Source organism: Marmota marmota, unplaced genomic scaffold, assembly GCF_001458135.2.
Source record: "Marmota marmota marmota unplaced genomic scaffold, marMar, whole genome shotgun sequence".
Taxonomy (NCBI): Eukaryota; Metazoa; Chordata; class Mammalia; order Rodentia; family Sciuridae; genus Marmota; species Marmota marmota.
The window spans coordinates 28,867,322-28,884,594 of NW_026000108.1; the positions used below are offsets into that span (position 1 = coordinate 28,867,322).

Below are 17,273 nucleotides of genomic sequence, written 5' to 3' on the forward strand. Positions count from 1 at the left end.
TTATGTTGGTGATTCCACTGTTTCAGATGGCCCCTAAGCATAGTATGCTGGAGTGCTAACCATAAGCAGGCTATAATGTTCCTCAAGAAGAAAATGTGCTAGAGAAGCTTCAATTGGGCATGAGTCAGTCAATGTATACTGAATAAGATTCCTTTAAATAATTACATAAAATAAGATTATGTCATTGATTGATAAAAATGTGACCAGAGGCTCACAGGAACCTGTCCCTACATATCCCCTAGTCCCCATATTTCAGTGTTCACAGAAACTTCATGGAAAATATGTTCTGCAGGAGAAAAGAATTGACTACAATTTCAGACTTACAGAAAAGTTGCAAGACTAGTGAAAAGAATTCCCATACACTCTTTACCCAGATCACTCAAGTGTTAGCATTTTATCACATTTTCTTTATCCCCCACTATGTGTGCAGACACACACATAAATGTATAGTTCTAACAAGTATGTATATCCTTTTCAACTAAATATTTCAAGCTATGTTGCTTCAAAATAAGTATGTTCTCTTACATGCCCAAAATACAGTTCTCAAGACCAGGAAGTTAAGATTAAATCAGTATACCTAATGTGTACATCTGATTAGCATTTACTAGTTTCCCCAATAGTACTGGATCATGTGTCTCCACACCCACATATATACCTGTCATGTATCTTGCCATTTTTAATGCGCTGGTTCCTCAGATTTCCTTTTATTGAAAATTGATATTTTGAGCAATATGCAACAACTATTTGTAAAATGTCTTGGGTATGCTATGATGTTTCTTCATGCTTAGATTTAGGTATGTTTCTGGCAGGGATATTACAAAAGCAATGCTGTGTTCTTGCCAGTACATCATTACCAGGAGGAATCTGATGCTGGCTTGTTCCATTTCAGGTAATACTAGTTGATCATTTGGTTAAGGTGGTGTCTGGCAGGTTTCTGTTCTACAAAATCATTGCTGTCCCCTAGCAATCCCTCTAGGATTCTCTTGCGGTTGAATAAAATTGGTTTTATTAGCTTTCTGCAAGGAGGGAGAGCACATTCATGAGGAGCTGTGGAGCATATCAGTGCAAGGATATTAGGGGTACTTATTACTGGGTTTGGCCTTAAGTTTGATTAATTGGAGAAGGTTGCAAGGAAATGTCATTTTGTTCTAGATTGGGTATTATCAGAAAACAGGGACAGGTTTATGATTGGCTTAACAGTTCTTGTGGAGGAGGTGAGTGAATGGAGCAAAGCTAATTTATACACCTGAAGAGGAAGCTACAGTCATTCATGTCAGTCTTCAGAGGGGGACGACATGTGCTTGGTGTTTGTGGCTTGGACAGTGTTCTTGTTTGTGCTGTGCCCAAAATGGATTATGGAGTAGGCTCGTCTTTGTTTCATTCCATCACAGAGTGACATCGTTCAATATTTTTCTGTTGGATGAAACCATTCATACTCAACAGAACATCATCCCTGAGCTATGAGAACCAAGCTACCTCCCATTTGATAGCAGTTAAAGACTGCTTTTTTCTTGTTTATTAATTACTATTTCCTGTTGTATAAGGTAAATAGATATGTAGAGGGGTAGACAGGTGGACCCATAGGTCCATAGGGCAGTAGATGTAGGGAGAGGAGAGTGAGTTCTTCTTTGCAACTGAAAGTCAACTGGTAATTTGAAAACAAGTTGTGTAAATAGGAAACATCATTTGCGAACCATGATAATTTATTCAGAAAAGGATCATCAATGAAAGATTGAGGAGGAACAGCTTTATTTATATAGTTGCAAAGTACTTTCCTCAAAAGACCTATCAATTACGAAGGAAAAATAGTTGTAAGTAGAAAACTTAATCACTCTGATATGATGACAGTGATAGTGGATAGTATGGACTTCTCTGAGGCTGATAAAGCTTACCAATGCGCCCTGGGACGTGCACTTTATGCTCAACCATCCAGTCATTAAACCCAGAGTTCCTCTAAGGAGCTGTGTCATGCCTGTCTTCCTTGTGTGTCTGATGTACTCAGCTTCCCCTTAGGGGTCTGTTTGTGCCCTCCTCTTCCTGCTGTGGTAAAGGCTGAGTTCCCAACTCAGGTATGGGTTAATGCATTTTTTTTCAAGGCAGTTACTTCATTGTGGTTTCTTCTGCGACAGATCTGTCATACGTAAGTGTTTCCTTCTGTACCTTTCTGTAAGAGCCCATTTCTCATACTCTGCCCCCTTCACAAAGCCAGACTCCTGGTGTTCAAGACCTTTGGAGAATCAAAATTTTATTCACTGAGCCCAGCTCCCCTCTATAATAAATTCTATGACTACTTTCTCCACTGGAAAAAATCACTTTTTGCCCTACTTTTTATCTGAATCCTATTCATTTTCAAATCAAAGCTTCTCTAAAATCTTGTCTAATTCATGTCTCAAAATTGCTCTTATATGTAGAAGTGCTCCATTCTCTTTAATACTGAATAATGTTTTCTACAACTGTCTCAGTTTGTCTCTGTCCAAAATACAAGTCAGCCAAAATGTAATTAATTGGCATATGTTGTGCCATTAGTCCTCTTTTCTCTACCTATTTTTAATTTCTTTTTTTTTACTATTCTTTATTTTCATGCTGAAAATGGTATTCTTTATATTTATTCTGTGAGCAATTTGTTGACTTTTGTGAAGCTGAAGACTAGGATCTTCCAACAGATCAGAGAAATATTCAGCCATGATTTCCTTGATTGCTTCCTCTTTCTAATCTCTCCTACCATCCTTCTGGAACTCAAAATATACCTTAGATTCTCTCTATATGTTCTATGTCTGTCTCCTAACATCTCGTCTTTGACTTTTTCTTACTGTAATGAATTCTAGATAACTTATTTAGGTCTGTCTGGCTGTTCACTTACTTTTTCCAACTATATATTCCACTGACTTTCAATTTTCATATTTCCTATTTGTATGGGTTGTATCAGTTTCTTTTTCAATTCTACTTCATTGTTTTCCAGTTTATTTTTTTATTCAGTACCTCTATTATTCTTTTAAGAAAATTATGTATTTGTTTTGTATCCCAGATAATTCCATTATTCTTAGTTCTGTTTGGATTTAAGTCACCTAGATTTTTGTTTCAGCAGCCCCTTACTCATGGGTCCTGTATTCTTGAATATCTGTTGGTGTGTGGTGTGGTGTGTGTGTGTGTGTGTTTGTGAGAGAGAGAGAGGGGGGAGAGCATGTACATGTGTGTGCTTTGATATTCCTTAACACTTGTTTTGCTGGAATTCATCAAGTCATTGTGAGTGTGCTTCTCAGATACCAGTCACGACCAAAAGTATTTTAAGATAAAAAATAAATCACAATAATTTATACTGAGTAGTTATCAGTTATAAATTACTAGCTTAAATCATGAAGCCTGCGTATTTCAGACCTGACAATGCAGTGGATTTTCTTGCTAAGCCTTTTGGAGGCGCAGGTGGTGACAACAGGAATCTTGGAGGTGAGTGTGACCTCAGGTTTTCTCCTGGAGAAAATCTCCTGGAGATTTACCCTCACAGCCTTTTACAAGGCTTTCGTGCTAGAAAACCTGTTGTCATCCTGTTCTCACTTGGACTAGGGCTCTGGGCTTTGTCTCCTATCTACTGTGCACCCACAGATGACAAAAGGATGCCTGCAGGTCCCCAGGGTTCAATGGAGTCTAACTAAAACCTGGCCTCAAGGATCCCCTCCACTCTAGGAGTCCTGCTTTTGCTCTGTTTGGCCTCTGTGCAGTCCTTAGTTTTATTTCAGCCATGCAACACACTTAAAAGGTAGATTTCTAAATATTTCATGCCAAATTGGTGTTACTTTTCCTGCAATTTTGTGCAGGCTTCTTTTCCTCAGTGTTACCAGAAACACAGATCCAGCATTTTTGTCTTTTATTATTCTTTTCCCTCTAAAATTTATTGAGGTATAGAAATAATACAGTTAATTCCTGGTGGAAACTCCTAAGAGTATTTGGATAAACCGAAGATATTTAGAAAATTATATATTTTTTTCTTTATTATACTGACCGAAACCTCCTGTAAAATGCTGGAGTGTCAGGGAAAGGTTCCTGATCCTAGCTGGGAAACAGTCAGTCTTATACCTTGAAGCACAGTACCAGCTCTCGGTTCTTTGTAGATGCCCTTTATGAGGCTGAGGAAGTTCCCTTCTATTTCTTGTTGCTAAGTTTTTATCCTGAACACTACTAGATTTTATAAGAGTTTTTCTGCATTTATTGAGGGATCACATGGGTATGTTCTTTATTCTGTTTCTACGGCATTTTACATTAAGTTATCTTTGAGTATTAATCTTATTATCCTGGACCATGCCCCCACTCAGCTTACTAATATTTTGTTAAGGAATTTTGCTTCTATATCATGAGGGATATTTGTGTGCTTCTGTTTTGTATTTTGAAGTCTGTCTGACTCTGGATTTAGGATGATATAGACTTACAGAATGAGTTAAAATGTTCTGTTCTCATTTTCTGAAAGGGTTTCTAAAGGGTTCCTTCTTTAAATATTTGTTCTGGTTATATACTTGGCCTAGGATTTTCTTCATAGGAAGATTTTTTAATAGCTTTTTTCACTTGATGTGTGTGTGTGTGTGTGTGTCTAGGCCAGCCTTCTTTTTCTTCTTGAATAAGTCTTAATAGTTTGTGTGTTTCTAGGAATCTGCTTCACCTAAGTTGTCTAATTCATTAAAAACAGTTATTGTGCATGGTATGCCCTTATCATTTTTTAATTTCTGCAGCATTTGGCTCCTTCTCATTCTTGAATTGGATAATCTGTTTGTTGCTGCCTTTTCTTGGCCAACTTCGCCAGCAGTTTATAATTGTATTGATCTGTCAAAAGCCAACTTTTGAATTTGATTTTCTTTCCCTATTTTTTTCTGCTTTTTATGTCATTGATTTATACCCTAATCCTTATTATTTCCTTCCGTCACCTTGCTTTGAGTTCAGTTTTCTCTTCCTAGTTTCTGAAAGTGGACTCTTAAATTACTGATTTGAGATTTCTCTGCTGGAGTTGTTTAAAGATAGGTTTTATTTTGTCACCGTTGCCATCGCTGCATTTCATAGCTTTCAAGGTGTGTTCATGTCCATCATTTCGTAACATTTACTTTTCATCTGTGTCTTCTTCTTCAATACATGTGTGATAGGATCAAGTATTTAGAAGTATTTTAGCACATTAGTATGTTAGAATTTCCAAGTATCTAGAAATTTCTCAAATTCATATTGATTTATAACATGATTCTGTTATAGTTGGAGATCACACTTGTTATGATTTTTTAATACTGTTAAACCGATGAGACTTGTTTGTGGTCTAGTGTGTGGTCTACCATGAGAAGTGTTCCATGAGCCCTAGAGAAGAATGTGGTTTCTGCTGTCTTTGGGTGAATTATTCTATAAATGTCAGGTCAAGTTGTTTCATGAATATATACAAATGTCAGGTCAGGCTGCTCGATAGTTGTGTTTAAGTATTCTGTATCTTTGATTTTCTCTTCATTCTTTATGATTCATTGAGATAAATAATACTGGTTATTAAAGTTGCCAAACTTGTTGGAATATTTATTTCTCCTTTTAATCCCATCCATTTTAGCTTCGTATACTTTATGGTTTTATTTATGGATGTGTACACATTATAATTGCTGAATCATTTGTCTTTTATCTATTAATATTAAAGCCTATTTTTTCTGATACTAGTACATCCAGTCTGCATTTGGTTACTAAACATTGTGTATTTGCATCCTTTTACTGTCAACCTGTTTGTGTTTTTTAATTTAAAGCGTCTTTTATAGATAGTATATACTTGTATACTGTATTAGTCAGCTTTCCACCACTATTATGAAATAACTGAAGCAGTTAACTTAGAGAAGGTTTATTTGGGACATCCCAGTCCTTGATTGACTCCTCTACCATGGGCCTCTGATGGGGCAGCACATATGACAGGAGTGTGGGGCAAACGAAGCTGCTCACATCGGGATCCAGGAAACCAAAATAGAATTGGCAAGTTCCATAGGCCCCTTTTAAGGACACACCCTCAATGACCAGAACACTGGCCCTAGGCTCCTTCTCTTAAAGACTCCACCATCTTCTAATAGGGCCACACATAGGCCTCTGGGAGATACTTATTCAAATCATAGCAATTTATATTGTCTTTTAAACATACTTAAGTATTTACCTTTTCCAGTGTTCATTTCTTTCTTTCTTTTGCATTTTTTTGTTCTACTTAGTTATGCATGACAGTGCAATGCATTTTGACACATCATAAATAAATGGAGTATAACTTTTCTTCTGGATGTACATGATATAGAATCACACTGGTCATGTATTCATATGTGAACATATGTCTGTAATAATGTGATTCATTCTACTACCCTTCCTACCCACATATCTCCTCTCTTCACTCCCTTCTGTTCAACCCAAAGTACCTCTGTTCTTCCCTAGACCTCCCCTTATTGTGAATTAGCTCCTGCACATCAGAGAAAATATTTGGCCTTTGGTTTTGGGGGATTGGCTTATTTCAACCAACATGATAGTCTTCAGCTCCATCCATTTATCAGCAAATGCCATAATTTCATTCTTTTTTAAGGCTGATTAATTTTCCATTGTGTATATCTGCTACATTTTTTTTATCCATTCATCTGTTGAAGGGCATCTAGGTTGGTTCCACAGCTTGACTATTGTGAATTGAGCTGCTATAAACCTTGATGAGTCTGCATCACTATAGTATGCTGATTTTAAGTCCTTCAGGTGTAGACCTAGGAGTGTGATGACTGGGTCAAATGGTGGTTCCATTCCAAGTTTACTGAGGAATCTCCATACTGTTTTCCATTATGGTTGCAACAATTTGCAGTCCCACCATCAGTGTATGAGTTTACCTTTTCCCCCACATCCTCAGCAACATTTATTGCTGCTTGTATTCTTGATAATTACTATTCTGATTATAGTTAGATGAAATCTTAGAGTAGTTCTTCATTCCTTTGTAATGCATTTATATTTGCACCTAATGTCATTTCCTTTAAGCTTAAAGGAATTTCTTTAGTATATTCTTTAATGCAGAGATGATAGTAACATCTTCTCTACTGTTCAACTTGTTAATGTCATTTTTTTATTGCATTGTAGTTAAACAGAATTGGTTTCATAAATGCATGTAACATAATTTGCTACACTTCAGTCCCCAGTACTGCCCCTTTTTCTTCCTTCTTCCTTCCCACTGATCCCCTTCCTGTTCTTTATTGGGCTTCTTTCTATTTTTTTTTAACTGTTGCATTATAGCTATACATAAAAGTTATATATATTCATATGTGCACAGAGCAGAGTGCACATATTTTTTAAATAGTTCTGTTGGGCATAGAGACACTGGTTTACTTTTTTCAATACTTTAAGTTGCACCATTGCCTTTTGACCACCATTCCTTCTGATGAGATGGTAGCCATTAATTGTATTCTTCTCCTGTAGGAAACAATTCACTTTTCTCTTACTGTTCAGACTTTTCCTTTACCTTTGTTTCCATAGTCTGACTGTATCTCATTAAGGTGTAAATCTCTTCGTATTTATCCTGCTTGAGTTCTTTGAACTTCTTAGATGTATAGTCTAATATATTCTTTTAAATGAGGGAAGTTTTAGCAATTATTTCTTCAAAAAAATTGCCCCTCATATTCCGCCTTTCCTTCTGGGGCTCTTTATAGATCAGTATGGTTGATGTTGTTTCATAGGTATCTTGGGATCTGTTCATTCTCCCTTTTTAAACATAGTATGTTAGTCAGATTTTCGTCACTGAATCAAACACCTGAGAAAAACCATGGAGAGAAGATTTATTTGGATTCCTGGTTTCAGAGGTTTCAGTGCATGGTCGGCTGGCTGTTACTTTGAGCCTGAAGTGAGGCAGAACATCATGACAGAACACATTGGGAGGGGAAAGCTGCTTACCTCACAGCGGCTGGGAAACAGGGAGAGGAGGGAGGGGGCTGGGGACAAATTATTTCAAGAATAATGCTTTCTCGGTTTTTATGACTTTAGTTGATTCCAGAGCTTTAAAATCCTTATTTTGATAATGTCATGTTTGATTATTGTGCCTTGAGGGGAGAATCCACTCCTCACAGTGCCTTACTCCATTGTGTATTTTGTAACATCTCCTTAGATTCACACAGGACCACTCAAGCTGTCAGCATAGTCAATATACTTGAAAATTATATTGGATTTTTATTCATATTAATTTTTGAAGACAAATTAGTCTTCTAGTCAGTTTAGTTAATGTTTTGACTATAATAGCTTCTACTCGCCCATTCACTTATGTGAATTATGTTCTGGGAATCATTGATTTCTGTAAAGATGTAAAGATGGATGAGAAAATCTCTATCTTCCATGAACTCACAGGCCAATGAGGGAGACAAACTAAAAATAATAACTACAGTAAACTACAGGAGATCCCAGCATGAGATGTCACACAGGAGCGAGCAGAGTGCTGTGGGGTGGCCAAGACAGGGCTTGCCTATTCCTAGCAGGAGTTCCTGGAGCATGACTGGGACTCAGAAGAGTAGGAGTCACACATAGGGGTGCAATTGACAGGAGCTTCTGAGCATAAAAAGTGTTTTATGTGAGGACAAGGCTCCAGCCAAGTGACATCTGAAAACTCAGACTCTGGGAAGATTTGTGGTGAACAGCCAAAGGTGGAGCTTAGCTGTGTGGCCTTGAGTGAGTGACTTATAAGCTCTGTCTCCTCTTCTGCAGAATAGGCAAGTCATATTTGTCTCATAATAAGCTTGTGGCAATAAAATGAAAGAATGCAACATTTTCACAGTCATCACTGAATTAGTCCAATTCATGACTTTTCTAGTGTCAAAATATTTGATTTAAATTTTTAATGTTTGTTAGGTAGAAATGGGAAGAAACCCTGGAAGAATAGAAAAGAAGCAGACAACTGTGGTTGTCAGTATTGACAGCTGCTGAGCATTCTGGCCTTTGTCCTCTGGCCCACCAAAGGCTAGCCAAGGTTTCTATTGATCAGATTCATTTTTGCTTTTGTTTTGTCATGGAATTTCTCTCTTGTATCTCTATGGTTCATTGGCCTGTGGTGAGTGAGGGACAGATAACAGGTTAGACAAATAGAATTGGGGTTGAGAGAAGATGGGTGTGAAAACATTGGGGGAAAAAAGATGTTTATGACATAAAATTGACAAGATTTGAATGTGGAAGGGTGAGTGTGGCTGGTTGGGTTTAGAGAATTTTTCAGAGGGCCATAGAGAGGAGACATAGTTTGGGAAATGTACAAACAAGGAGTTGATCCAAGTAAGAACCACAAAAAGCCAGATATACTGTCCATAAGATCACTGGCTAAGAAGCTATGAGAGAAAATATCTAAGCAAGAGCAAATACGTGGAAACCTGGGACACTGGGCTAATGTGACAATCTTAGCAGAGTATGTGTCATGGATCCTAAACACATTTTCTGAGCTGCCAACAGTCAGAAAAATGACTTAATCTAATGTCTGTGGCCAGCTATTGAGCAAGGCAGGAGCTGGGTGAGGTTGCTTTCCAACATAGTCATTCAACACTCTTTTATGTTTAATAAGCATTCAGAATTAATCTAAACCCTTCTGAAGTTATATCAAGATGTTTCAAGGATCTTGGTTTTGATTAATAATTCTCCCCAACTAATGTACTTCCTGTGGGTAGTTCAGACACTGCATACAGACTTTCACTTACTCTGAGATCACCAAAGAATCATTTAGAAAGCAACTGCTCAGAAACCTAATAGCACAGCCAAAGTGTTAATGCACCTTTTCAAAGCACTAAGGAGCAGAGCAGATTCAAACAGATGTACTGACTATGTATAAAAAATACATGGTGACGCACCTCATCTGATCTATACTTGAAGAGGTCCCTTTTTATGTGTGAGATTCTGCAAGTTAATTTTTCCTGTCTCTGACATTCAAGTGTTTTTAATTGCCAGCCGTCCGGATTTGCCGTCGGTATGAATCAGGGGGGGGGTTTATTTAATTAAGCCAGCTTATCTGTCATCCATCACAATTAATCCATTCTATCTCAATTACTTTTCCATTTCCAGAACCAATCATCACATATTAATACAAATATAGGGAAATATGAGTCATTCTCATAAAATAAGAGCACCAGAAGGTGTACCAGGTATGGTCTGGGTACTTCCTTCACATATTTAGCAAGGTTCAAAATAGCTTGATAAGAAAATACTCATATTCTGCTAGAAATATGGAAATCGGAAATTCATATTTCACTCTCTTCATTTACCTTATGACACTAAATATCTAAACCCCATCATTTATATTCCAGAATCTCAGTCTTGTTTTTATATGTTCCCAATGACGAATTGTATCTTAGGAGGCCTCTGTGCTCCGGGAGGTTATTGTCGGGTGGGTAGTAAGGCCAGGGTGTGGTTTGTCACCGTGCATGTGTGGGCTTTTCATTCACTCTCATTGAGCATGACTCTAATCCCTGGGGAGGCACCAGCCAATGAGGCAGAGGATTCCAACTCCCATTGAGCTCACATTTTTCTAGGGGAGATAGTAAACAAACAGCAATTGTAGTGATGAGTCGTGTGCAAAATTTAAAAGAAAGTAGTAGACAGTGGTTCAGAGGCTGCTATGGAGAGAGTGCTTGGAGAAGACCTCTCTGAAAAGGTGAACTGAAGGGGACACTCCAGTGTCCAGAGATGCCTCAAGCAGATCCAGGACTCAGGGTTGTGGGAGGAAGATACAGCAAGAGCAAAGGCCCATTAGTGGGACTGTAATCGGGAAGCTGCTGGAGGCCAGCCCTGCTGGGGTGGCATGAACAGGGAAGTAGTAGGAGATGAACTTGGGGAATGTGAAAGCTTTAACAGAAAGAGTCTGTGGATTGCAGTCCAAGTTTCATGCAAAGCTGTTGGAGGGTTTGAAAGACGGTCATGATGTGATCAGATTTACATGTTGAAAAGGTCCTTCTGGCTGCTCTGTGTGGAATGGATTGAAGAAAACAAATATGAGACAGAGATCCAGTCCAGTTGAGAGGGGGATATGGCTTGCATCCAGCAGCAGAGGGAAGAGCTGGATCATTTCAGGATTTGTTTAGAGGTATAGCAGAAGATCTTGATGGATTGGCTATGGTAGGGCTTTATAACAGAGAAAGAAGAATCCATCAAGGATACCTCGAATTTATTTATTGGACACATTAGAATTTCTACAACCCTTAGCCATTTTTTATAGCTATTGTATTCATTGCTTTCAAAGGTTGATTCTTTTTGTAGTTGCCTGTCTCTGGGGTAAAGCAGAGCAATGCATGGCTTCCAATCTGAGTTGTCTAAACTAGTGGCCATATAACCTGGCCAGTTTCTTAATCCCTCTGTCCTTAGTCTCTTCAATCAAAAGAACAGAATAAAAATTTCACCTGTTTCATATGGTTATCATCAGAAATGACCAAGGAAAAAAAACACATAGGCTTGCTTAGCACACTACCAGATTATAGTAAGACTATTCACTATTAGTAAATATTAGAGATTGAGTACTATATTTCTGTCTTTTCCTCCTCACTTTTGCACATCCAGGCCTCAGTACTCAGTAATAAGAATTATAATTAGATTTTTTTGAGATTTTTTAAGAAATTTCTGTTCCTTCTATCATTCCATAATTATTTCATGTATCAAATACTAACTTTAGAATTTCAGAACACTCAGACCTGTTGAATATATTCCCAACTTCCATATATGATAGTATTTGTTTTTTAAAAGACTTTTGTTGTTGTAGTTATTTGGGTTTTAAAAATCTGTCAAGACCTTTTAGAGAGATTGACTATTACCAGCTTTAATATAAAGTTACTGTTTTCAGCTTTTTAATTGGGGCAAGAGAGGATAGGTATCTGATCCCAAGATTATGTAAATGATATGAAAACCTGATGTGCTGTGTCTGGCAATGCTGCAACACCACAGGGCCCTGTTCAGCCTGGTTTTCTGTTTGCCCTTTGGGCTCAGGACCACGTGGGATCTACTGTATGGAAAGACCCAGTTTGTTTAGGTGTCAGCGGAATCTGAAACTCTCTCTTCCTCTGACTGATTTTCATTTAAACTCTGGTGCCTGCCACTCTGCTGGGCTGTAGCTACATTCAGACTCTTGAACGTGGTTCTTTGTTTCTTCTCAAAATAGGCTTAAGAATAGTAGGAAAATAGAGTAGGTCAGCACAGCATATGGTTAAATATTTCATGGGCAGATGTGCTTGAGAATAAAAAGGAAATTCTTTTGAGTTCTTATCTGCATTGTGAATGTGCCCTGCAGATGTTCCATCATTTCAGCTGGGATTAAGTTACATTTAGCAAAGGATACTTTTCATGAGATAACACATTAACTTAATTTTTGAAAGGAAAAAAAAAAACTGTTTCCAATGGTTCACTGGAGTTCATGGGGCAAGGACACCCCTCTTTGGCTGTAATACTCCTAGAGTGTCACCATGGATGCAAGAGAATCATGGCATTCAGCACAGGAGGCTTGGGAATTCCTTCCTGTGCAAAATTTCAACATTAAATGTGTGTGGGTTTGTTCTCTAATTCTGGTTTCAGGTTCTTTGTCTCATATTTTGTAATAACAGGATAAAAACATTTTATGTCAGCTGTCTTGCATGATGTGGCACATTAAAAAAAAAAAATTCTTAATTTAACAAAGTCCCTAAACCTAAAATGTGAGATGTTCCTGTTAAACCCTTGCCCCGTTGAATCTACAGAGGGTGGGATCTGCTAGTTTTTCATGTTTGCTTCCACTATTGGTCTCTCATAAATTATTATGCTGATTGCCTGGATACTGTGTCAAATTTTTAAACGTTGCATTATTTCTAATCTCTACAGGAAAATATATGGTGTGGATTTTTTGGTACATCAATAACTAAATCAATGCGTGTGTGAGTTGAAATTTTCACATGTCATTGAGCTAAAACAGGGGAATCTATAATGTCACCTACTTCCCCCAAAGACAGGGTGGTCATGACTATTTAAAAGTTTGATGTAAACACCAATGTGGGCATAAAGAATCAACTCAGTTCTCAACCCTGCACAGAAAATGGACCAGTGGGGCACTCATCCATCCTGTGTGCTACTTATACATGCCTACTGGGTGGATCTCTGGGGAATTATCCCAGCAGCCCAATATCCCACCACTTCAAAACTTATCACCCCAGTTTCATATATTAACGTTAATATTTAAGTTTTTATTATTTTTTAGAAATATGTGGGTATACCTCACTTGTATATGTTTGATTTTCTACTGTAGACACGGGAGCAGAAAGACAGGCACTGAGAGAAAATGTATATCCTAAACTGAGAGAATTCTGCAGAGAAAACTATGGACTGGAATTTCAGGTAACTCTAATGCTAATTTCATTTTTAATTATATCAGCTGAATAAGTAGTGATTTGTTTCTTTTTAGAATTCGAGTGTGGTAAAATACAAGTTGTAAGCCCTGAAAATGTTCATTTCTATAAGGATGGGTATAAAAGAAATATTGGAAAATGGAAATAAAAGTTATTTTTAATGTTTTATAATTTTGTGCTGTGATTCTTGGACCCTGCCTGGTACTGGCCATCTTTTTTTTTTTTTTAAACAGTATTCATTTGCTTTTTAACAGTCTCTACTATCAAAAAGATAGGTCACTGAGCACCTGCCCTTAAATTTTAAGCTGTGGTCTTCAGGGATGTTCTGCATCTAAAGGCAGGGCCAACTTTTTGAAAGTATTTCTTTTTCAGCAACCTGGCCAGCTCTTGCCTTCCATCTGCCTTCCAGTTTTTAATTCACATTGTAAAATATTATTTTTTCTGAGTATTTCAAGGCTTTACCATTTACCCAAAAGTGTGTGTGTGGGGGCAGGTATTAAGGTTTGAATATGAGGTATTCCCCAAAAGCTCCTGTGTTAATGTAGGAACATTCAGAGGCAAAATGATTAATGAGAGTTGTAACCTTTAAGTCCATTCTAGTTTGAATGGACTGCCTGGGTGGCACCTGAAGGCAGGTGGGTGTGGCTGAAGGAGGTGGGTCACTGGGGCATGCAATGAAAGAGTTCATCTTACCAGTGTCCCCTTCTCCCTTGCCTCTGCTTCCTGGTCACCATGAATGAAGTAGCACCGTGATGTGCTGCCTCTCCTTGGGCCCAAAGCAGTGGAGTTGGCCCACCATGAACTAAACCTCTGGAACTATGAGCTAAAATAAATTGCCCCTCTTCTGAGTTGTTCATGACAGATATTTTGATCACAGCAAAGAAAAGCTGACTAAAACAGCTTTTATGTGTGTATGTGTGTATCAGCCTGACAGTAACTTCCCATGTCATTGCTAAAGTTCATATGGTTTTTATACACCGTAGATTTTGCACCTGGAAAAAAAAAAAAAAAAACAGTACTTGAAAACATTGAATGCATCTTGGATATTCAAAACTTGAAAAAGTAAATGGCTCCTGAAGAAGATAATAGTATCTATTCAGAATTTTTCAGCTGGCCACCATTTGCACTTACAATGGAAATCTTAAGTCTCTGGTACTACCTCAACTGCACATCGACATTGCCAAGTGATGCATATGTAATAGGGTTTATGGTACAAGAATGGAAAATGTACCATTGTTAATGGATGAAAATGTCACCCTTCATTTGTTGCCTCTTAGATAAATATTTTATCTTGGTATACCTCATGATGTGTTCTAATATGATGTATAAAGTAATTGTCTCTAAATGGCCTCAGTCTCAGAGCACAGTGTCAGCAGCAGGCCGTATGACACACATAGTGAATAGTTTCTCATAAGTCACCATTTACTTGATAAATTGTGAGCCTAAATTAAATTCCTTGTCATGAATTCAGCACTGCCTTCTCTGAGGAATCTGGTTCTACTGATAACAGGGTCCCAATTGTTACAAAACTTCCAATCTGTCAGGATTCCCGACGACTTGGACACTCCTTCGGGACTCTGTTACTATAGAAAAAGAAATGCGTCCAAGCATATTAATCCCTTCTTTGAGTTTGTTTTGCATCCTTCTTGTTAGTAAAGAGAAGAGGTTGTTGACTGGCCTCCATAGAACACAGTATTGACAAGGATTTGCTGAGGGGGAAAAAGAGTATATTTTCCAAATTAGCGGTGGGCACAGGAGAATACAAGAGAGCCAGAGGGAAATTGCAGAAGGCAAAGCCTGTAGAATAAATTGAGGGCAAGAATCATTCTAGACAGGTGTACTGGGTCAGTCGGTGAGATCCTGAAAAGAAGACATGGACTAGGACCCCAGAGTAAGTTAATTGACCCATCCTTCAGCTCAGTATTTATACTAGGGATTGTCACTCCTTACAGGTCCGAGATGGTGTTTAGAATAAGTAAACCTTGCAAGGTTGCATTTGCTTACCAGTTGTAAGCTCAGCAGGAGCTCAAATACATAACATCTGAACCTTCTAAGACTGTACTTCTTACTCTAGACTTTTATAGTAGGTTATTTATGGAGCTTTTCCCAGAAGCTATATTTTCCAGCGACATTGTTCTCTCTCCTCAGCTGCAATAAAATATGTGCCAGAAGCTTCCTGAGAAGCCAGTTCACCTCACAGTATCCCAGATTCCATCTTTGCTTGTGCCCTGCACCCAGAAGAAATCCATTTTCAAGTCACTTAGACACACCAGTCTATTTGGTACCTGCCTCTGTTTGCTCATATTTGGGGGTTTAGTCCCTCCACCTGCAGTGCTTTCCATCTGGCACCTCCCCTATGTCACCTCCTGCATTCTCCGACCTGATCTCAAGTTGCTCTCCTCTCTTCCTGGCCCACTGCTCTGCCGCCTCTTGTGCTGCTTTGGCTCTTTCCTTCAGCCATGATCCATGTCAGGAATACTTAGCTCTTCATCCTCATAGGCCTGCTTTCTAATTGTCCCTCGGGTCTCCACTGAAATGTCATTTCCTAGAGATACTTCTCTGATGATACAGTCTGAAGTCACAACATAGATATTTTATGATGCAGTATTTTTTTTAAAGAGAGAGTGTGTTTTTAATATTTATTTTTCAGTTCTCGGCGGACACAATATCTTTGTTTGTATGTGGTGCTGAGGATCGAACCCGGGCCTCACGCATGCCAGGCGAGTGCGCTACCACTTGAGCCACATCCCCAGCCCCTATGATGCAGTATTTTCAGTTCTTTGCATAGCATGTGTCAGTCTCAGATATCTTTCTTGTTTGCTGATGGATTGGCTTGCTTATTTTCTTTCTCCCACAAGAACAGGGGCTTGTCTGCCTTCCTGGAAGCTACATTCATGTCTCTAGAATAGTACCTGGTACCTAGGAAAAGTCTGTAAGACTTTATTAGTGAATGAGGAATGAACACACAAAAAGAGGACTCAGTCCACGAATCATTTCCTTAAGAAAACTTTCTCTAATCCCAGGATGTGACATATGCCCTTCTTATTGTTCCTCTAAAATTCTGTGCATAACTACCAATCATTCAGTATATTTTTAAAATGTGTGTTGAGCACTGACCACATGGCGGTCAGCATTCTAAGCTCTGGGACTACAGAAGCAAACCCCAGAGGCCCTCTTCTGTAAAGTTTTCAGTGTTGTTGAGGGATACAGATAATAAATGGATAAATTCCAGCAGTAATAAGTGCAGCTTATCCCATAAATGCTTTGATGAAAAACAAAGCAGGGGTAAGGGGGTTTAGGGAATGCCAGGTGGTCCAAAAAGAATTTGAGCAGAAATCTGCAGAAGGTGACAGCAAATCATGTAGATGTCAAGGAAAGGAGAATTCCAGATGTAAGGAACAAGGAAAAGGATCTGAGGAGTGGGTTTAGAACATCCTAAGAAAAGTAAAGAAGCCAAAAAGGAGTGGAGTGAGGGAAAGAATTACAGTTGACATTAAAGTTGGATCATAAGGGACCTTATGGGCCAAGATTAAGGACATGGAATTTCATTGAATGAGAGGAAAAGAGCAACATGATAAGACTTTCAGAGGCTTGCTTAGGCGCTTTGAACAGGGAGGAATGGTGGAACAAGAAGTGGTCATGGCAGGCTCTAACATGAGCAATGGAGAGAATGAGATGTCACTTGGTGGGCGCTTCCTCACCTGTCTTTAAGGACTGCACGTGTGTCTTATTCAGCTCATCCCAGTGGTCACTTAAGCAGCTGGTACATCATAAGCCATTTAACAAAAGCTTTCTTAAATTAGATTGATAAACATGCAGTAGTATGTTAAGCCAGCCCATGTGCCTTTGATCTACGTGCCTGTTTAGTGGGCCATTCTGTGGCATTGCCTTTGTTTCTTTCATTTAAACTCAGATGTTTAATGAAAATGCGCCAGTCTGATTATG

General features: G+C 38.5%; 1 protein-coding gene across 2 annotated transcripts in view; it reads left to right on the forward strand.

Annotated features, from left to right (window-relative positions):
* Nwd2 (NACHT and WD repeat domain containing 2) overlaps window positions 1-17,273 on the forward strand; it is a 152,560-nt gene that overhangs the window by 49,260 nt on the left and 86,027 nt on the right. The window contains exon 2 of one of the 2 annotated variants that reach the window (XM_015481746.2): window positions 13,229-13,317. In XM_015481746.2, coding sequence (XP_015337232.1) covers window positions 13,229-13,317 — 89 coding nt within the window. Of the gene's footprint in view, window positions 1-13,228; window positions 13,318-17,273 lie in introns of those variants that run through there. The other variant, XM_048784312.1, reaches the window with a different exon arrangement.